We start from the raw sequence: 24,073 nt of genomic DNA, 5'->3' as shown, positions 1-24,073 counted from the left end.
ACAAAAATATAAACGCACAAAACTAAAATGGTCGGTTGAAATGGATAATCATGAAATATGCCCAGCTTGATGGTTTATTTGTGAACTGATGGATTTGTTTGGATTAAGTATAGTGGTCTGGTTTCACTTGGCCGCTCCCAGTGAGTATACTCAAAGGTTCAGTTTTTACACCCATAAGACTAATGGAGCATCACAGAGTGGAGGTCAATCTGCAAGACCAATACACAGACACTCTCTACCGTCTAGGCAATAAAAGGGCACACCAAAATGTGTATTTCTGTCACTTGTCAACATGCCACAGATGTCTGGAACTGTGCAATCAGCATGTTCAGTGCTGGCTGGTCAGTATCAGAAGTTGCAGCATGCCTGAATGTGCATCATTCCACTGCCAGTCGTCTGGGAACACGCTTCAGAGACACTGGTAGCATTAGGAACCACCCTCATGCACCATGTCGCCCATCAAACACCTGTGGAATGTTCTGGATCAGAGTTTTCAGCCATCATGTTCCAGCTCTCGAGAATGTTTGCAAACTGCAAGTAGCACTCCAGGAGGGATGGGATAATATCCATCAGGCCTCTATTGACAACTAAGTGATGTCCATGCGCCGCTGGTGTACTGCTCTGCACAAATTTAATGGTGTCTGTGAACTCAGGATGTTGACCCCCATGGTGTATTTGATGCCATAACTCTTGGACTTTGCATTTAAACTTCCCCTAATGCTCTCAAAGTGATGTCTGTTCGTCGAGAAAAATATGCTGTTATTTTTGGCTATATATTCTAGTTCCATATATGAAAATAAATCTACATATTCTTTCGTGTGTTTATATTTTTGTTCAGTATATATATATATATATATATATATATATACTGAACATATATATATATATATATATCATAGCAAGGCATCAGTAGGCCTAAAATGATCTTAATCTTACTTTCAGATCACAAATGATTTACATGATCTTAGTCCAGGGGCGAAATCCAGGATAATTTGAAGGGGGGTCCGCGGATACAAAGCCACCCTCATCCCAGTTGGTGTGGGCCCGGGTTCAGGGGCTGTTGAAGGGCCCCGAAAATTTTTGGTATTTTAAAGGGTGAATGGTGCCATTGGGTATGGTTTAGTACTATAAATCAGCTTATAAAAATCTAATTCTAACGGAGGAGGAATATTATTATGATTAGTTTCATTTTTTTCAGGAACCGAACGGGGTGTCAGGACCCCCTGACCCCCACCTCTACATCCGCCACTGTAGAAATGATCTTACCTTGGACTGACTCTGCTTTTAAAATCAAACATTACCTCAACCTTCACAAAAACTAAGTAGCCTCCCGGGCCCTCACTCTGGGGGATACCTCCCCTTCACAATGGGGGAATGTGTGCGGGGAGACATTTATCCAATTATAGTCCAATAATAGATTTACTCATTTGTTAAGAAGATGTAAAATAATAAGTGTTCTGAAATTGCAGTTAAATTGCAGATAAACACCATTTGAAGCGCACTAGTGAGAGTGAGACTCACAACTGGCTGAAAAGAAATTTACTATTTAACCAATTACATACTTAACATTTCATTCAGTTTACAATTTAGCTACATCTTACATATAGGGAATTTAAGTATTAATATTAATCTAAAACATCCTCTTATATGTGTTTTGATGTCCACACTGTCACCATTCTTATAGTTCATCAGATTAATTTAAATTTACTTCACTTTCACAGTAAAACCTTTTTTTTACATTTGATATATCATTCATCATATTTCCTCTCCAACTCCCCTGAGCAAAAAACAGAATTAAACAAAACCAAAACTAATATAATTAATTACATTATCAATATGTTTTCCTGATGAGTAATGCAGTATAGACCTTTTATCCGTCAGTTTGGCCCCTTTATTTACATGTTCGGCAGAACAGTCCGTCAATCTACGTATATATATATATATATATATATATATATATATATATATATATATATATATATATATATATATATATATTCTCTGTCAGTCTTGTCCCTCTACTTAATTAATGAGTCTCTCTCTCTCTCTCTCTCTCTCTCTCTCTCTCTCTATATATATATATATATATATATATATATATATATATATATATATATACATTTATATATACTCTTTCAGCCTGCCCTTTTACTTACCTGATGAGACAGTGTGGCGGACCAAGACACACCCCATCAAAACCAGAAGAAGCCGCCAGAACAACAATCCCATCACTGATTGGCTGATTTTACACTTAGTGCTTTATACTTCTATGCTGGAATGAAACAAAATATGAACAGTTTGCTTATCTTTCTTCTGCAATATTTTACATCCTCAAGAAAATAAAGATGCAGAAAATATGTCATTTTGTCAATTTTGATACAATAATAAATAATGCAGTCAATCAACACTGAATTTTAATCATGCACAGGTGGCATGGTCAATAAAAGGAGCGGATCCAGATATATTTTCCTACAGAGTTCCAAATTATCTATGTTGATCCATCCTCCATTTTTGATGGTCTTCCTACAGAAAAAATAGAAACCCGTCAATGTAAACTTTAAAATCTGACCGTCTTTCAGAAGACCCAGAATATGGTCTCAATCCGCCTCTGCAATAAGATTACAGTTTCAGGACCATGAGAGTTCAAATTCAAATAAAGAATCCCAATATTTGAAAAATGATGACAGTGCATAAATAAATATAACATAATGTTTAAAGATATAAATACCAATACAACTGCTTTTGTGGAAATACAGAAAATGTGCAGAGCTTCAGGTGGATGGGAGTTAAAAGTCACATCTTAAAAATGCCAGTGTTTGACAAAAAAATTAAAAAGAAAACATAACAAAAATATTCGAATAAAGCTGCTAATCAAACTTTTACTTACTGTATTAACATGAATAACCCCATTGAGTTTGAGGATAATAATTCATCTATGACAATGATAATTTTTTGGAAAGCTTATTTGCAATATAAAACAACATTTACCTGCATAATTATCACTGCTTACTTATTATGAACACTTATTTGGCAAAGAATTTAACCTATGGGAGTTTACAGGGCAATACAAGTGGTGTTTTATGTAATCTCATTTCATGGCCACATGTATCTTAATTGAAGGCAAGTGACTTAATAGCCCTGAACTTAGCTAATGATTACCCAAGGAAAAATGACAGACTGACCACCCAAATGTGACTAGCAAAGGCCTTCAGGCCCATAAGTGACACTTTAAAAAGAGGAGAAAATAATAATACACAAAATAGGAGACTGTCAATTCTCATGCAATAATTCATTATGCTTAACTGCACAGTCAATATCAAATTTTGATTATGCACAACAGGTGATACCAATGAAAGTAAAAGCACAAGGCTTCAGACCCATGAGAGTTGAAGTTCACACTTAGAAAATGCCAGAATGAGAAAAATGAAAATTTCACAAATAATGCATAAAATTAATAAAAATGATAATCCAATAGAGCTGGTTTTCTAATTTGACCTGAGTATTATAAATTTTCAACAGTTCTGTACGTTTCAAGCCAAAAAGTAAAACGGTTTTTCACTTGTTATTGGTATTGCATACACGTATATGCTGAAAAAAGTGAAAAAATAGCATAACTGCCATAAAAATAGCCCGATCATGCTTATTTTCGAACTTGACCTGCGTATTATGAATATCCATCAGTTATGTATGTTTCAAGCCAAAAGGTAAATTGGTTTTCCAATAATCCTGTTATCAGTGAAAGTGCACTGCAACGATGGCGACGGTGACGACAGACTCAGCTGAAAAAAGTAATATGATACTGTCCATCAAATAACAATATAATATGGAATACTGACAAAATTAATTTAACTTGTATAAATCAAAACCAGGAATATATGAGAGGAATCAATATGAATACTTGCGGTTTTGCCTATCATCGAAGATAGTATAAAATCAAACACGATTGTGCATGATTTTGAGAAGATTGGCGTCAGATATAATGGTAGACCTGTCAGAACAGAGCTACAATGAGTGGAAATTACTGACTGACTTTATTGAACCAATTTTTATGCATAAACAAAAATCTAGTTGGCTAGTTAATGGTATAGGGGAAGACGGAGGCAGTGGCAGATTTAAGGTTTTGGGGTCAAGGTCGTCCTCACTCCTTCAATTTCTTTAAAAAATCACACCAATAGTCCTCCTTGGAAAATTAGAATTTTGGCTAGCAGAATCATAGTTGTTAACTGCACCAAATGGCACCGTTCAAATGGCAAAGTTCTAAAATACCAAATTTTGGGGGCCCTTAAGAGGGTCCCCGAAACCCCACACCAAGGAGGGGAGAGGGTGGGCTTCACATCTGCGGACCTCCCCCTTCCAAGAATCTTGGATCTGCCCCTGAAGAGTGCTCCATAATGTACATTTCATGATTTCTTACAGGGCTGAAACCTTCACATATATGCATACTGGAGCAGGATCAGCATTAAGAAAAAAACATTTTATTTATTCATTTTTATCCCCACACTTTTGAGACGAAATCCTGATATCAAATAATCCCGCCCATTCATCGACCATTACAGTTATGAAGTTGAAACTTGAGTGATTGGTAGACCTGGCATCAGGGCTATACATGGGCACTGTAAAATTTTAATGAACCTAGTTGTCCCTGGAGGGAGGTTAATTCTAATCTTTTCTCACAATGTGTTACCTGCAATCTCCTCCTAGACCATTAGAGTGAGGTAGTTGACAAACATACACTCTTGCCCAAAATGGTTGGTACACGGAAATTTTGGAATGCATTTTGCTCAATTTCTTTCATTGTTATTGTTATTACCAAAATTATGCCCTTTATATTGCTAAATATGTGAAGCTGGAGGATAAGCAAAGTGAAAGAGAAACAAAAAATGCAAATCTAAGATAAGCATTTATTTATTAAGGGTTTTTTCCTCATGCCCCCCCAAAATGTGTATTTTTTATACAACAGGTACAAGTGAAAAATTAAACATAAATTTGTACTGTGATTGCCAAATAATATGAAATTTGGGGAGATTGTAATGAAAACCCTTCAGACTTCATTATTAATCTCAGTAGCGGGAATACTTCACCGCGAGCTTGGATTATGGCCGCCAGACGGCGTGGCATACTGTGAACTAGAGTTACAGCAGTTTGGAGAGGAATTCTGGTCCATTCAACTTGAAGTGCATCTCGAAGTTGATCTAAATTTGCAGCGGAAGTTCCACTTGTGCTTAATTGGGTATGCATCTGCGCTGCTTGCTGGCTGTGGCTTTAGCTGAATGTTGTTTTGGTGGATATAGTCGTTAATTTAGCGGGCTGTATGGGGAGTTGCATTGTCATGTTGCAATCTAAAATTGTCTCTATATATCCCTCTTGCGAATGGCTCCAAGTTCTGTTAGAGAATGCCCCTGTATCTTGCAGCGTTAAGGTTTTCATTCAAAGAAGCAATGGGCAAGTGCCGTTGCTGCAAATGGCACCCCAAACATGTACAGAAACAACTCGTCCAGCTAATGTTTCTTGGATATTTTCAGTCAACACCCATTCTCCAACGAGTCTGTACATTCTCATTCTTCCATCTCTTTGATACAGTAGAAAACGGGACTCATCAGCAAGCACCATGCGATTCCAATGTTGGACCATAAGGTTACGGTTCTGCCGCGTCCACTGCAGCCTGTTTGCTCGATGTGCAGGTGCCGATAGTGGCTTCTTCAACATTCTTCTTGAAGGATAGTCGCGTTCCAACAGCCTGCGGTTTACCGTCTGGCGAGACAATCGAGCCAAATGTTGGGCCTGTTGCTCCAAGGCAATGGCTTTGGCAGTTTTGGCCCGCTCTCTTAGGTGCGCTACATGTACCTTGTATATACTGACGAAATTCGTGATCATCCCGATCATAAGAACATCTCTCCTGAGGAAGCTTCCCCCGAGAGCTTATCATATTTTGTTATTCATTATTTCATTTCTCTTTGCTGATTTATCCCTAAAAGTTGTATTTGATCTATCAAATCCAGTCCAATTCACAGTCGTCTCAAAAACCATTTTAAATTAATACAGATTGCTTGGAAGCGATATCAAAGTCTATATTTAAAACATGATCATTATTTCCATAAAATTGCAATTAATTATAATGAATAAGACTTGGTCAATTCCATGCTGTTTGATTATTAAAAGTTTGGCCGCGGCCTTGAATAATGCAACTCTGGTTGCAGCAACATAACCGTCTAGCATTTAACTTGTCGCTTGTACTATAGAAATTGTTAATCACAGTTGCGCTTACAATCTGGATTTTATAGGATACGTTTTAAGGTGTCTTCAGAGTAAAAATCATTTCACTGAAATCATGATACACAGTCAGTGTATTTTCAATTTTTATTTTTTCAATTAATAAGGTGTATTTTAAAATAAAGATTCCTTAGACGATCGCGATTTAGACTGCGGCAGTTTAAATAGATCGTAATGTTTATTACACTGATGGACGTAGTGCTTATGCATTGAATCAGCGTGTGCAGTGGTGCAACCAATCTTCAATTAATAAGGGAGTTGGAAGAACCAGCGGGTGACCGTTAAACGTTCTAATATTTAATCAACACTGAGCGGAGAACAAACAAAAAAAGATAAAGAGGTGTCACTCTATGCGCTGTTGGCCGGGGAAATTTCAACAAAGCCCGACTAACAACAATGTACGTCACGGCCACCTTCAATATTTCATCCAGCTAAAAGACGAAAACAAAAATACTTTAATACCAATGTTGACTGGAGATGCATTAGAACATTTTTTTATTTTATGAATAAGTATTGCCCCACAACTGATCGTAGTACATCCCGCGATACGATTTCGCTCGATAGACCCTGTCTAGAACCATTAGTAAACCATTAGTTTTAAACTACCTGTCATAAAAAACCTTGTTTGAAAAACTGAATAACTATAAGACCATTGTTATTTTGCAAGTTTAAGCAGCGATAAATATGTTGATATATAGCAAACATTATAAGTATGATGTGCTGTAATACGTATATAACAGGAGTACTTTTCTATTGATGATGATATCTTGCTCACAGTGGGTGACGAAGAGAGGGGGGTGGTTAAACCACGTAAGTGAAGAATCACTGCACATTAAACGTGCATCGTGTGTCACTTTTACACGGTTTCTGCTAATGAAAATGTATCATATCGCAATATACTGATTTCTTCATAGAAATTCATTTTTCACATGAAGATAAGTAAATCGCCGCAAGTCAAAAACGGCTATTTTGTTTTTAAGTTCTGGGATTTGACAGAGAAGGACAGGCCTGCTTTAGATGACAGCCGGATTCGGTTGTATTTGTATGGGGATTGCTACCAGTAATTAACACAGTTTTCACATGAAGTACCATTGAAACACGGTGGTCGAGAGATAACTCATGAGCAGAGGTCAGTATAACAAGCAGCATGGTGGCCAATAAGCTATTTAACCTTTTATGTAACCTCTTTCCAACCGCGGTGATGAAGGCTTTAACAAAGTTTTTTGGTTTCTCACTTCTTTGCTTAAGCACATCCCCCCCCCCCTCTTTTTTTCAGGACTCTGCAGCTGATAAAGGTCACTTGTTGACCGAAAAGCGCTTTCTGCAACCAGTCCAACCCCCCCCCTTTTTTTCGTTTCCCCCGCCGCACTGTGTGTATCTCGTACAGTCGGCCCTTCAGGTCAAACACAAACAGAGGCGAGACACCTCTCTCACAATATACCGAAGTGAAACAACAGCCGATAATATTGAATACGGCAATAAATAGTTATCTAACATAATTCGAATCAGAATTATAAGACGGACACGTTCTATCACCGTTGTCATCTCTTCACAAACACGTGATAACGCATCTAAGGGACTTTTATACTTCAATCTAAACTCTAACGTCCCAAAAGCAATCTCAAAGCTTTTAACCAGGGGCGCTGTCAAAACACACGTCCCCAGGGGCCCAGTCCTGGATCGTGTTATTTTGATAAGAGTTATTTTAACTAAGACATGAGCCGACCACCCCTAAACAACGAATATTAAATCGCAACTACAAAGCGGAGGATGTGGTGTGGTGTGAAGATAGCCACAGAGACAGAGTACAAAGTATATGTACAGGAAAAACGAGAGGATGAAGACAGTAAGTGGTTTTATTCCTTTTGTTATTTTCATGATATTCATTTATTTTCATTTTTAATAATTGATTATCAATGTGTGTTGATAAATTACCAAGTCTTTGATTTTATTACATTCTCCATGTCTGCTGTAGTGGTACATGCATTCTTGTAATTCTCAATCCTGATACTTTCTCTGAATTTTTTTTAGTCAGACATGCTGTTCCCTTTACTCAGTTATGTTTAACACGTCATTACACATTATATATATTTATATATATTTATATATATAGATATCTTTTCGTTATATCTGCACAAAAACCATTAAGAAAGACACCGCACTGGAAAAAGGAAAGGGCGATAGAGCACTGAACAAGAGGAAGGCGTTGAAATGGGCAACGGCAGAAATATCTGACGCGGGGGTCTGCCAGGCTAAAGAAGTGCTCAAATTGATGTGTGGAAAATAATTTACACGCAAGGGCGATTTGAGTCCACAGTTGTAGATTAGATATCACGGTATTCAACTTGAAAAATGTTAATATATCTCCTTTACGGTGATTAATTTTTATTTACTGTTTTTATATATATTGTTATTACAATGAGATCAGTACTTCTTATATTTGAACATATATTTGTATATTATTTTGCTGTGATCCCAAGTAAACTGATATATTTTAATTCAGGCCCAGTCTTGAAAGTTCAATTGGGGAGGGGAATGACCACAGTACGCGGGAAGCTAAATCATCAATACACAAATCATAGTGTATTATTATCTCACTGATAGTAGGCATTTTAAAAATATCCTGAAAATCACGTATCACCGGGTATAATGTCTTCGTTTCACGAAGAGCGGAGAATAAACAATTGCATTCACAAGTCGCGTGAATGGGGTGCTTCAAGAATCACGCTAAATAAGATGAACGTTTCACACACCTCAAGAAATAAATAGCTGTATTTTCTACAGATTTATTCTGAAAGTACATTTTTCTCTTAGAATTTGAGCAGCATTTATTTGATTTTGATTAAATACTTTAAGTTAGTCGGATATTTCAGGTACATTATGTGTTGCGTTTCTCTTCTTTTTAATTTTATTTTATGTTAATGTTATTTTATTTCTTTAGCCTACGCATTTTTTAGGGGTTTTGGTGACAATATTTCATCTTTCCTTGGAAGCTAGGCTTCATCGCCTTACTCAATGTGAACAAAAATACCTAATGAGTGTAATTTTTAAAACGGGGTCGGGCAATTAGGGCACACATAATTGGCATGTTATTTAACGAGCGGCCACTCTCTGCAAATACATTAAGTCGATGGATAAGTAGTAGTCGTTTTCGTTTTCATCATATGTTTACCAGATGTCTGATAAATAATGGAAAAAGCCTGACTACTTATGAATCTGTGACATTCCTGTAATTGTACTTTTGCTTAGATTTTGTTCTGGAAATTTAAATGTAGTTCGTATTTATTCGTATTTATTTGCGTAATTATTTTACTAGGTAAATTTTTTAATGGTATTCGCTATTGTTTAGGGTGTGCGTATAATGAGTGTACAAAATAATACATTAGTGTTAGATTACTTTCCACTTGTGAAAAATAGTAGCTGTATTGCGCTTTATAAACATAATTCCCACTGCATTGTAATGGTTATTGTTGTTTTTTTGCAATAAATTACTATAATTGAAGATTCACAAGCCTTCCTCTCATTAAAAGAAATGCTACATGAATTTGAAACATTATCAGTGCTATAAGTAATTGAAATAACTATAATCGTCCATATTTGATTAGATAAGGGTAGTAAAGACTTACCTAAAATCGCCTTTATTTGATCGGAAAGGGTTATAATGACTTACCTCATATCGCATTTACTTCATCGGAAAAGGGTTATAAAGACGTGTCAAAAATCGCCTATATTTGATAGGAAAGGAGTTGTAAAGAGGTTGTTTTTAGACGCCTTTACTTGATCGGAAAGACGTAGTAATAGTGCAACTACAATTTTAAGCTTAGGCATAAAAGGGTAGTAAACCCGTAGACCCTGACCTTTCCGGTAGAGCTTTACACCGTTGAAAAGGCTTGTAAAGAGAATATTCAGACCCATTTCCTGAAGAGTAAAACAGCTGAAAATTGACTTTTTGTGCTGTGACATTTGCATATGCAACCATCTAGTGCCGTATTATCATATCTGTAGGTCGCAGCATGGTCTCAGTAATCGGTAGACACAGTTACTAATATTGCAAATTTCCGCAAAAACTGACAGAACATGACAAACGCACCCCACCCCACCAGCACTGTCCCAAAACTCTGTGACATGTTTCACACACCCCAGACATTCCAGTCATAACCAGTGGAGAGTGACTGACTGAAAAGTGTTCATAGTACACATGCATGTTACTTAATGTCGAGCCAATTGCTGCAACGACTCCTTTTTTGTACCAAGTATTACGTTTTAGAAATAAGAGTAAAATATTCCAAAAAGTAAACTTATTTTCGACGTGTACCAACCATTTTGGGCAATAGTATACATGTATATTAGGCATATCAAAACTTCGAAGTTGCCATATACACATTAATTCCTGGTGATAGGCTGATCATTCCCCTGTGTTTCAAGTTTCCCGTTATATGCAATGTTTTCTAGCTGGAATCTGGAATTTGGAATTTTACACACCACACCCTCCCCCCTCGGTAGCTTCGCCCCCTCGTGTCCGCTTACTGCCCCCCCTGGCATTTTGCTCAGGCTACGGCCCTGAATTAAGTAGTGTAATTCCCTTTTTATGCATCTCATGTCACTCTATCTAAGCCACATAAGGGCACTGGTAGTTCGACTAAAAGCTTTTATCGATTTTATTATTTTGACTTGTGGCACTGTCAGCAGTAAATAAAGTTCATATTATTGCAAAACAGATCGTGGAGCAAGAAATGCAATCTTTACCTTCCAAACTCGATGGAAAGATCAGCAGAAGTTCAGTAAGATCTATACCTGTGTTTCATAGATTATTCAAAGGCATTTGACAAAATAAAATATGAAGACCTCTTCAAAACCTTTGGACAGTTGAACCTGGATTGCAAAAATCTAAGAATTTCACAAAACCTTTACTGGAAACAAGTAGCAACATAAAGATAGACAGTGAATGCAGTGAATTCAAACCAATCTATACAGGAGTAAAACACTGGATATGCGACGTGTGTCATCACCATATATCTCTTTAATATCTACTGGTACAGTGAAATGATTCTATGCAACATCTGTGATCATGATCATGATGGAGTGATAGTAAATGGCAAAAACATCAACAATCTAAGGTATGCAGACGACACAGTACATATTGCAGTCTCTGAAAAACAACTCCAAAGAATGCTCAATACAGTGTCAAAAAAAAAAAAAAAAAAAAAAACTGGTAACTTCCTAGAACATAAAGACTTCCTTGTAAACCTGCTGCAAACTCAAAGGTACAATTATGAACTAAGCATCAGTGGAGAGTGGATTCCCAGTAACACATAAAAACCACTTCTACTGTAGTTTCTTACACCACTCAAATAAATTTAACATGCCAAGAGATTAACTGAATAAATCCCTCGATCAGCCATAAAAAAGCTTTAGATGGCTCCTTTCCTTAAATTTTTGGTCAGAAATTTAAACTACTTATCTGACCTAATTTTCTGCCCCATATATATATACAGTATAGAAAGCTAGCAGAAAAATCCGTTCAAATATCACTTTTAGGGTAATATTGAAGAATGTATTTTGGTAATTCTCTTAGTTAAACTATTTGAAACTATTTGCTGGTATTTGGGTTAGTCTTTTGTGGCATAAAATTGAACTCATATGCATCTGTAAGATGTTATTGCAAAGTTGTTACTGGAGATATGTGTTTCTGTCCTCATTATAAAAGGCAGGTCTGGTTGTGCTTAGTGCAAGTAAGTCAGTTTACGATGTAGTTAAGTGACATTAATTCATTTAGTTGTCTATAAAAATTTGAAAAGTTATATATACGTATTAAGGAAGGTGTGTTAATTGGAGCTCACAATTAACTTATTATTGATTTTATCATCTGACTTTTCAGTTAGTAAAATGCACAGCCTTTGATATTTAATTCAATATTTATTTTAATATTTGTCTGAGTACAATGTAACAAATTAAATGGCATGACAAGATACTGTGCACTCATAAGGTTCCACATTCAGGTATACTGTATTTAATTAACAAGTACATAAACAATATATATACGATACTGCACAAAGACAATCAACTTAAACAAGGCAGCAAAGCTGTCAAATGTACAGACAAAAACAGAAAATAAAAATGCAGAAAATGGGTCATTTTGTCAATTTTGATGCAATAATAAATAATGCTTATAATAGCACTGTCAATCAACACTGAATTTTAATCATGCACAACAGGTAACAAGGTATATAACAGGAGCAGATCCAGAGGTATTTTCTGACAGTATTCCAAATTATCTTTGTTGATCCATCCTCCACTTTTGATGGTCTTCCAACAGAAAAAAATGATACCTGTCAATGTAAACTTTAAAATCTGACCGTCATCTGAAAGACCCAGAAGACGGCCTCAATCCACCCCTGCAATAAGATTACAGTTTCTGCACCATGAAAGTTCAAATTCACATAATGAAAATCCCAATATTTGAAAAATGTTGACAGTGCATAAAATAATATTACATAATGTTTAAAGACATAAGAACATATGCAACTGCTTATGTGGAAATACAGAATGTGAAGAGCTTCAGGTGGATAGGAGTTGAAAATGCCAGTGTTTGAAAAAATATTAAAAAGAAAACACAACAAAAAATTCCAATAAAGCTGCTATTCAAACTTTTAATCTTGCTGTATAAACATGATATGAATAACCCCAATGTGTTTGAGGATAATAAGGCACTGTTATTCATCTATAACATTAATGTTGGCATTACACAATTTTTTTTTCTTTTGTAAACTTATTTGCAATATTAAACAACATTTACCTTCATAATTATCACCGATTCTTAATTATGTGACACAGTTAAGAGAGCTTAACCTATAGGACTTGAATGGGAAATATCAACGTGTGTTTTATGTAATCTTATTTAATGGGCACTTGAAAATTAATTAGGCAAGTGATTTTATAGCTCTGAATTGAGCTAGCGATTACCCCAAGGGACAATTACCACCATCCATAAACAGTAGCCCCATATAGCACTCTATAGAGCTGCATTGCTTCCAAAGCAGAAAACATTCACACCTATTTCCAACACAAGCTGCACTTTAGTCCTATGAAACTTTTCAGTAAGTTAGAATATCATAAGTAAAATGTTTTTTCCATAATGGTCATCAATTGGCCAATTGATTTTCCTTGAAATGTGTTATCAGTATTGCATATATGCTGAAAAAAGTGAAAAAACAGCATAACTACCATAAAAATGGCCCGATCAGGCTGATTTTCAAACTTGACCTGCATATTATGAATATTCATCATTTCTGTAACTTATAAGCCAAAAGGTAAAACAGTTTTTCGCTTATCGTGTTATCGGTGTTGCATTTATGCTGAATAAAATGAAAAAATAGCATAACTTCCATAAATATGGCCTGATCATGCTGATTTTTGAACTTGACCTGCGTATTATGAATATTCATCAGTTCTGTAAGTTTCAAGCCAAAAGGTAAAATGGTTATTCACTTATCGTGTTATTGGTGAAAGTGCATGGCGACGACGACGGCAATGACGGCGATGACGACAGATGCAGGTGAAGGCTATATGTACAGACACATCTGTGTCTGTACATAAAAACAAAAGACAATTCGATTGAGAAGTAGTACCCTATATCTACCTTGCCTACATTATAATTGAATACTCTGTGATGAACAGAAGACAATTTGACATTTATATATGTTGCAAGCTGTCTTTCTCATCAGTCATCACACTAAATGAGTAAAATTTCAATTCATGAATAATCTATCTCTCTCTCGAAGTCAAAATTGTAGTAATGTTAATGACAGTTCTCTTAACCTCTGCAACAAGACTTTACAAGTACCAATGTCTCCAAATATATATTTTAAAATACAATATTATAGGCACTGGTTCACAACTGGATATGAAGGAAACAATATATTTCTGATCCAGATGTGTCATGCAATCTCAACTTGATGGTACATGTAAATTAAAAGCGAAAATTGCACTGATAATTTTTTCCTAATGACAAAATCTACCTCATCAGATCAGGCAGGAAGACCTCACAGTAGCAAGTCAGTTTTACTCTTATAATAGGCTGTGCCAGTGATGTGATAAAGCTTACCTCACCAGATCAGGCAGTAAGACCTCACAGTAGCAAGTCAGTTTTTCTCTTATAATAGGCTGTGCCAGTGATGTGATAAAACTTATCTCACCAGATCAGGCAGTAAGACCTCACAGTAGCAAGTCAATTTTACTCTTAGGCTGTGCCAGTGATATGATAAAACTTACCTCATCAGTTCAGGCAGTAAGACCTCACAGTAGCAAGTCAGTTTATCCCTTATAATAGGCTGTGCCAGTGACATGATAAAACTTACCTCATCAGATCAGGCAGTAAGACCTCACAGTAGCAAGTCAGTTTTACTCTTAGGCTATGCCAGTGATGTGATAAAACTTACCTCATCAGATCAGGCAGTAAGACCTCACAGTAGCAAGTCAGTTTTACTCTTAAGCTATGCCAGTGATGTGATAAAACGCACCTCACCAGATCAGGCAGTAAGACATCCAAGTGTCAAGTAGGTTTCACTGAATACTGGGACAGTGCTGCAGTGTTCCTCTTAGTGGAAGTAGCACACAAAAAGCCATCCAATCACAATCAAGTTCATTTGAATACATCTGTTCGTTTCCGCATCCAATTTTCCTAAACCATTCGCAGGTAATGTACAGACCCGCTTTTTCTGTTCAGCATGAAACATGTTTTATCCATTTCGAAAAAGGAGGTGACTTTTAGCAGTATGCAGTTTAATACTATATACCCTGAAATATATCATTATGTGACTTTATTTGAGTTCTTTAGTTCATTTTCTTCTTTATATATCAATGTATTGTATTTTGAATATCGTAAGGGACAGTGCTGATCAACACATTTATAATACTTACAAACAGGGTTCGTAATGTACTAATTAATTAAATTCATTTTACTTACTGAAGTACCTGAAAATAATTTTCAGCCATCACTGAGTTATCCTCATTGGTTGTAGATATAGCAGTGTGTTCAGATGATTTAACTATGACAATTGCAAATAAAGCCACCAAAATTTGCGTAGTTATAGACAAAGTGGTAAAGAACAATCCAACACCACCAATACCACTTAGGTGACATATTAACAGCAGGTATTGTTTATGTCCCCAGATGGTGGAGAACCCACCTTCTCTGGCTCCAGAGGTTGACCCTTTGGCCTAACCTTAAGATGGTCTGTATAGAGAACAGCATGGACAACACCATGGAACCAAAACAGCACAGATTTCACCCTAAAAACAACTAGTATGATACCGTGACAGCAAAATGACAATTATACTTTTTCTCAAGCAAAAAATGTCCATGAACATTATACTGTACAGGCCCGTAGCCAGCAATTTGAAAAGGTGGTTATTTTTCTGAAGAAGTGGACCTTTCACCCTGAAACCTCTGTGTACCTATAGATTAAATTTTACCCTGAGGGGACCTTTTCCCGGCAAAAAGGGGGTTCTTTCGAACCCACCTAATCCCCCTGGCTACGAGCCTGTTATATAATATAACTGTGTAACCTCTAGTTTTATATACAAGTTGTTTTAAGTCTAATTTTGACTACCAGGATATATAACCACCTTAACCCTCATCCACAAGGAAATGTAACCCTACGTAAACCCTGAAACCGGGCCTCGGAGGCCCGGTGTACCATGAAAATCTGACTCCCCTAAAATGTGACTCCCCAGTCAGATTTTCATAATGAAAATGTGACTCCCCCTATGAAATTTTGACTCCCCCCCCCCCCCCCCCAAAAAAAAAAAAAAAAGTTTGCAGGTAAAACGTTTCATGAAAAAAAAAATTAAAGATTTGTATTTTACCACCCAAGGAATCCCCTATGAAAAAGCTATTTATATGATATTTTATTATCATTCTGACATCTTTTCTTTGAGGATACTTTATGAAGAATATATTGAAAGTATTTGAAAGTTTGATGGTAAAAAATTGGGTGAAAAAGAAAAACACATGAAAAATAAGAAAAATTAAGGATTTGTATTCTAACACCAATGACTCCCCTATAAAAAAGCTATTTATTTGATATTTGATGATCATTCTGACATCTTTTCTTTTAGGATACTTTATGAAGAATATATTGAAAATAATTGTAAGTTTGAATGGTAAAATACTGGGTTAAAATTATTTACGAAATTCTTCATTTTCATATGCATGGGATTTGGACTCCTATGGACTCCCATTATATTTTCTGTTGTTTTTCTCATTTTTCCCAAAGCTGAATGAAAAATGGGGATTGATGATTTTAAATGGATAATAAATTTGCATTCTTGTACCCATAGGATTTTGACTCCCTATAGTCTTTCAAATATTTCCAATATAATCTTCATAAAGTAAAAGTTAAAGAAAGGTGTTGAAATGATCATCAAATATTAAATAAATAGCTTTTTTATAGGGGAGTTATTGGGTGATAAAATGCACATTTTTAATTTTCTTATTTTTCATTTTTTTGTATTTTCACCCAATATTTTACCATCAAACTTTCAAATATTTCAATATATCTTCATAAAGTAAAAGTAAAGATTTTGAAATGATCATCAAATATTAAATAGATAGCTTTCTCACAGGGGAGTCACTGGGTGATAAAATGCAAATTTTTAATTTTCTTATTTTTTCATGTTTTTTTCTTTTTTTTTTTTGTTTTTTCACCCAATACTTTACCATCAAACTTTCAAATATTTCCAATATAATCTTCATAAAGTAAATTTATAGGAAAGATGTAGAAATGATCATCCAATATCAAATAAATAGCTTTTTCATAAGGGAGACAATGGGCGGTAAAGTGCACATTTTTAATTTTCTTATTTTTCATGAAAATTTTCACCTGCAAACTAAAAAAAAAGTGCCAATGTATCTTCCATTTTACATACTTTTGTGGAGGGGGAGTCAAATTTTCATGGGGGGAGTCAGATTTTCATTATGAAAATCTGACTGGGGGAGTCAGATTTTCATGTTACAACGGTCCTTTGCTTGCTTTACCTCCACCTGGGTGAGTATACACTGTGTATGGAACATGCGAAAAAAATTTTTTTTCTCAAAATGGAAAGTTTCGCAAAGGTAGCGCAGTCTATCAGGTATGTAATAATGATAGATTTAAACTGATATCTGCATATCAGGTGACCAAGGTGACTGATTACTCATAAATAATAATTCCTCCAGGTCTTGAATCTTTCACAGGCAGATTTCATTGACCATACTGATAGTCATAGCACACATGATATTGCTTGTGTAAAACATTTGATAGCAAAGATATTTGAGGTTACATAGACTTATTTATCCCATGTGGAAGTAAAATTAACAAGGGACCGGGCCTCAGAGGCCCGGTTTCCAGGAAATGGGACTAACCTTTGGAAAAGTTAATTTCTACATATGGTGTAAATTATTTCAAAACTAATTATTAATCCATTGATGGGGTATAAGTTGCTTGAGGATTACATGAAAGGACCAGGCTCAAAACCTCATGCGAACGAAGAGAGAGCAAAAGATACTTGGGTCCGGGCCTGCGAGGCCCCTGAAAGGTGATTGAGGGTTAAATCATCATTGAACAGTTTGTACACTGTTTCAGGGACATTGACTAGAAACTCAATCTCTCTTAATATCAAGGTGTGCCATTAATATCATTCTCATGAGCCTTCTGGCTCAGGGGTGGACTCTCTGGTCTGACCACAAGATGCATGATCTGTACGGGAGCTTCTCAATAGTCCGAAGGCTCATTTGTCCAAAAAATCGTAACATTTTCACCAGTTTATTAATCAAGGGCCCTATAGTGAACATTTGGACCAATGAACCTGCAGACTATTAAACCTTTGCAGTATTGCTATGGCCCCATCTGAAGACAACATCATAGAGACACCAGGGAACCAAAACAGCACAGATTATACTTTTTCTCCAGCAAAAGAAGTCCAAGAACATTATGTTTTATTACATGTGTAACCTCCAGTTTTATATAAAATTGTTTGAAGTCTGATTTTGGCTTACGGGATATAAATAACCTTAAATCATCATGGAACAGTTTGTACACTGTTTCAGGGAGATTGACTAGAAACTCAACCTCTCTTAATGTCCATTTAAAATTGCAATGTGTGTCATGGATATCATTCTCATGAGATCTCTCTCTTCATTTGTATTAGCCCCTCTCTATTTTCTCTCAGTATAACAGTATGAAAGTTGGACTACAGCATTTCACCTGCATCTGTGATTTTTGCATGAAACATTTTTAAAGCAAAACCTTAATGGAACCAGAATAAGAGCATATTCATTTTAGTGTTGAATCCCCCCCCTTCTCTCTCTCTCTCTCTCTACCTGAAACATTAGCACATCCGTAGCTAGATTAAAAGCTTATCAACCCTATTATTTACTTTCACAAAATATTCTACCAGGACAACTAAATAACTAAGACAAAACCTATAGAAATGTCTGCATTACATCTCTGAATCTCATTACTTATGGGAAAGAAATGAAGCATTATATTTCCCTACGTAACAAGTACAGTACATAATGAAATAATGATATGAAATAAATAGCTGTAGAAATAACCTTTTATAAATAAGCAACATATTGGTATATATCAGTCGGTTAAGAAGATATCCACTTTCCTGGCAGCCCCTGTCCACAACCTAACATATAAGTGTGATATGTTTAATACTGGCTTCCCCTAAGTATACCGTCTTTTTTTCTGTACAGATGCAGCATATCTGTAAATACGGCCATCACCTGTGTCTGTTGTCACCGTCATTGTTGTTGTTGTTCTGCACTGCTTCAGCGATAACACAATAAGTTGTCACCTGAAAACCAGTGAGTTGTCATGAGCTGTTGTCTTCAAACTAACTGAACTGATGAATATAAGTAAAATATAGGCAAAGCTTGAAAAGCAATTTCATCTGACCATTTATGCAAAAATAATGCTGTTTTTAATACAGTAAGCTTGTCAACATTTTGATCTTAGTATGATTGTCACCTCGAGGACTCTCTTTCCAAATATTTGGTACTTGTGACTTAGTGCCAACACCTTAAAATCTGGTTAAATATTCTTTCTTAATGAATTCTTTATTTGAATCCATACTCTTAAAAAGCAGAAACATTGTTTGCCCGCAAGATAGATTATTTATTTACTGTACTTCTTTCTTATAAATAATTTTCCATATGGAAGATGTCTGTCACTTCTTCTTTGTGGTCTTCACTGCCGCCTTGGTCATTTTACCCGTCTCAATAAATTTTATTTATCTGATGAAAATTTTAGATAATGAATCCAGAAAAAAGGTACCAAAAAATCCCGGAAGCTATGTATTTAAAAAAGCAAAGGAGCACGTCTGAACAGAAATGATGAAGGCACTATCGCTAAAAATTACCGTTTTCAGGCCACACAGATGAAATGGCAGTTCGCGTACTACAGTCCCGGGTTTGTGATCGACATATTAACGCCCAAACCGTGATGTCATGGCGCAAACATTAAATAGTTGTCACGAGCACTGCAATGGAAATCAGAAATCGCAAACAGTAAATCTGCTCATCTAGCAGTGCGATATTTTCTTTTTTGATAGAGGACTTACTGCATTCCTGGACAGCGGTGACTTTTAAACTTTAAACCTCAATTGAGTAGCCCTTTATCTCTATTGGCAACATAGAACATAAAAAAGTACCAAATGCCAAGCCATCAATGTTTTATTTTCATCTGTATGACACAAAATTCATACACTGAATTCAATGCCTCTGTAAATAAATCTTTCTTCCAATTGTGATAATAACACAGATCTAGTGTCCTTTTTTAACAATTACTTCATGATATTGATTTTGGGAAAGTTTATACAGTGGTCCCTGTAAGAAATGAAAAAGTAAATGAGCAGTATGATTTCATTTTGGTTCATTCATTGTACACCATTAAATATCTTAATGTATACTTCTTTAACAAAAAAAAAAAAAGAAAAAAAAAAAACTAAATCTTTAAAATAATGATAAAACAGTGGTCGTTAATTGTTCATTATTGAGTTCCTTACATTGAACAAATCTTTCAAAACTTTAGATGTGTAAACTACAAAGACTCCTAGTACCTGCAAATATCCCAGACAGCCTCAGTAATCTGGCCCACGTCTGGCCCAGATCTGGCAACGTCTGGCAATATCTGGGCCAGATTTTGCCAGACACTTGCCAGATCTGGGCCAAGTCTGGCAAAGTCCACCCTGAGCTTCAGAGCTAACTTGACACTAACCTTTTCACTGTAGCCTATCTCCATCGTGTCAAGTAACCTCTGACGAAAATAGTTTGACCTATTTTATATAAGCCAATCGAATCCATGTTTCAAAATTTTTCACCAAAGTTTGGTGAAAACGCTGATTGGTTGATCGTCAATCGGCAATCCTCGGCTGATTCCGCAAGCTCCATACTAACAACATAGTTATTGTCGAGTGCGGAGACATCCGAGTAGTTCCGAGTGGTTCCGAGTGCATAACCGTACACAAAGAAAGCATGGAGTATATCGGAATTGAAACCAGAGCAGTATGATGCCCTGCATCATTATCTACTGAGGGATGATGTATTTTGCGTGCTGCCCACAGGTTACGGCAAGTCCCTGATATTCAGCCTTATCTTTGATTGGTCCGGATTTGAACAAAGCGCGCTTTGACTCGTTCGCGTTCATTGGCTAGATCGTTCAATGAGTCATTGAGTGCGGGCTTTAAATTTGATTGGCGGGCGGCGGGGGCACTCGAATCTGGTCAGAGGTTACTTGACACGATGGAGATAGGCTACAGTGAAAAGGTTAGTGTCAAGTCAGCTCTGAAGCTCAGGGTGGCAAAGTCTGGCATTTATGCCACATTTTGCCAGACACTTGCCAGATCTGGGCCAAGTCTGGCAAAGTCTGTCATTTATGCCACATTTTGCCAGATGCTGCCCAGACTTGGGCCAGATATGGTACTTTCATTTTCAATTTTTATTTTCTATTTATTTATTTTTTATTGACCAGTGAGCTGAATGCATTGAACTGACGTCATTTGATAAATTTTGATTTAATTTATCTCTCTCTTTTTTCTTCAAAGTCCCCTCATAAGTGTGCTATTTGTTTAATTTGACTTGACATTTGAATGAATTCACTGATCTAAAACTTTTTTGGACTACTCGTTCCGCTGTTGTAAGATTCCGCTTTTTATGCTAAGCCGGTCAAGGACCCGGATGTAGCGTTTCTTAGACTTATGGATATGAAAAAAGCACAAGCGTATCAAACTGATACAATTTCGTTGAGTGATTTGATTCGTGGTGCGATTTATTTCGAAGGCATCAACACTGGCGACGAGGATAAACACTAGTGCAAAACTGTGAGTCAAGTTTCTTTGAAAAAAATGGAGAAAAAATGTGAAATTACGGAATTCGAACCGTACAGAAGTCCGGAGACATTAGGGTCACGCTCGACGCGATGGCTAGACAGTTTAAACTCTTCGCTGACGGAAAAGATTGATCTTTTCAAAACCAACGAACGGCATGAATAATGAACAAAGATAGAAAATTAAAAATACATGACAAAGGAGACGCGCGCTTATGTTGTATTCAGCAGGGACAGGTGTACAACTTACAAGATATTTTCAGAACTCTCCCAAACACAGGTTAGAAACATGAATATACATAAGACAGTTAACGCTTTGAATGAAATTGGAACACCAGAAACTGAGTATGATGAAACTGAAGTCATTTGACAAACCAAGCCAGTCTAAACATTACGAGTTTAGACATGAAAAACGAAGTAGAAACTCCCTGACTGAGAAAACATGGAACGTTGGATCACTTTGCAAAACTCTGCAAAACTGAAACTATTATTCATGTAAATGACAGCTTTGAACATGATAATCCAGGAGTGCATATACATTTGGTGTGGGAACCAATGCACAGAAGACATGGAGGATATAGAGGAGGTGTTAATCTCAGTGTATTACCAGATTCAGGTGCATATTGTAATATCATTGATGAAAATACATGGAGAATGCTGAAGTCCAAGAAAAATAAATGTGGCTCTTGTGGAGGACCAGAAAACAAACAGTATTATTCATACACGTCTGAGAAACCTTTAAAAGTGAAGGGAACATTTGAATATGACGTAAAGGCAAGCAAAGGAAGAGACCAGTAGTAGTGAAAGGACATGGGATTTGATATGAGTTGATTAGTTTTGAGAATTTTCAGTGTGGTTTAAGGAATAAAAGTTGGAGTTCATATGCTATTCTGCAAATGTTTGAAAAGACATTTTAAAGACTGAACTGTCAATTAACATGTTTTGAAAGGACCGTTTCTCTCCAAGAAAGGAAGGGATGTTGTGTTTGGACTTGACATTTGAATGAACTTTTGTTAACTTGGTAGAGTTACTTGTTCCATTGTTAATTATAAGCTTGTCAAGGAGGCGGGTGTATCATTTCTTAGTGTTATGGATTTGAAAAAAGCGCAAGCATTGCAAACTGGTTCAATTCATTGAGTGATTTGATTGGTGATGTGATTTAATTCAAAAGCATTGATACTGGGGTTTGTTTTTGTGCACATGTAATTCTCTTTTAATTGTACATCTATATCTGTGCTGGAGTATACATATTTTTTTTTTCAGAATTTACATGTATGTACAGTATTGTAGCCAGCATGCAAGTTGAATTGAAACAGTTACTGCATGGTTATTTATAATTTTGTTATAACTCTCCATCATCTAAAAAAGAATGTTTTTTCATTCATTATTCAAGATTTATTCATTACAAAACTATATTCATTAGTGATTATTATTATTAATGATATGTTTGAATTAGTTTAAAAATGACAATGTATAATATTATTTAGGTTGAGGTGTGCAAAAATATTTCCCCCTCAAATCCCCCCCCCCATGTACATGCATAATTAATTACAATTTTTGTAATTTGTGTTAATTCAGATTCGATGAGCAGCTTTGTGTTGAAAAAAAAATTGTTGTTATAACTGTTTTCTTTACATGTATGTAAGTGACATTTCCTCCTGTTAAGTGTCTGTATATTTGCCTTTTTGCAGTGTGGTTTTTTTTTTTTTTTCAAACATACAAATTGTTTTGTACAAAAAGACAAGGAGTGGCCCTTAATTTGTTGCATGTTAGTTGCCAGCAAGGTTATATAATGTGTAATAATTTTGTTTAGGGTTTTAGCACAGAATAAATACTTGAATCTTGAGTCTTGTATGTCTTTTTTTATAGTTATCTTATTGAATAATTGAAAATAATTAAAAAAAGAAAAAAAAAAAAAAACAATCTGGGCCATATGTGGTCCATGTCTGGCCCTAATCTGGCCCACATCTGGCATGCCATACCTTTGCCAGATATTGCCAGATCTGGGCCAGATCTGGCCACATGAGCAAATGTGAAATAATAAAAAAAAAACAATCTGGGCCATATGTGGTCCATGTCTGGCCCTAATCTGGCCCATTTAAATATGATCTGGCCCACATCTGGTCCACATCTGGCATGCCATACCTTTGCCAGATATTGCCAGATCTGGGCCGACATCTGGCCACATGAGCAAATGTGGACTGGGCCAGATGTGGCAATGTCTGGGCCAGATCTGGCCCAAACATTGCCACATCTGGCCCACATCTGGCAAGCCATACGTGGGCCATACCTTTTGCCAGACATTGCCAGACGTTGCCAGATCTGGGCCAGATGTGGGCCAGATCACTGAGGCTGTCTGGGATTGCACTGCACATATTAAATAATCCAGGCTGAATATATACTGAATTGCAGGATCAAACCTTCATGTTTTA

The 24,073-nt window shown here is 36.1% G+C and overlaps 1 protein-coding gene across 2 annotated transcripts in view; it reads right to left on the bottom strand.

The window, feature by feature from the left end:
* LOC106179525 (uncharacterized) overlaps window positions 1–21,115 on the bottom strand; it is a 38,214-nt gene extending 17,099 nt beyond the window's left edge. Inside the window, exons 1-2 of one of the 2 annotated variants that reach the window (XM_087008229.1) lie at window positions 20,535–21,115; window positions 2,157–2,272 (exon numbers count right to left, since the gene is read on the bottom strand). In XM_087008229.1, coding sequence (XP_086864355.1) covers window positions 2,157–2,229 — 73 coding nt within the window. In that variant the 5' untranslated portion in view covers window positions 2,230–2,272; window positions 20,535–21,115. Of the gene's footprint in view, window positions 1–2,156; window positions 2,273–14,789; window positions 14,858–20,534 lie in introns of those variants that run through there. The other variant, XM_087008230.1, reaches the window with a different exon arrangement.
* Window positions 21,116–24,073: the final 2,958 nt, after the last annotated feature.

This window comes from Lingula anatina, chromosome 3, assembly GCF_051362555.1.
Source record: "Lingula anatina isolate TDL-2025a chromosome 3, LinAna3.0, whole genome shotgun sequence".
NCBI lineage: Eukaryota > Metazoa > Brachiopoda > Lingulata > Lingulida > Lingulidae > Lingula > Lingula anatina.
This window is presented reverse-complemented; position numbering and strand designations above follow the sequence as displayed.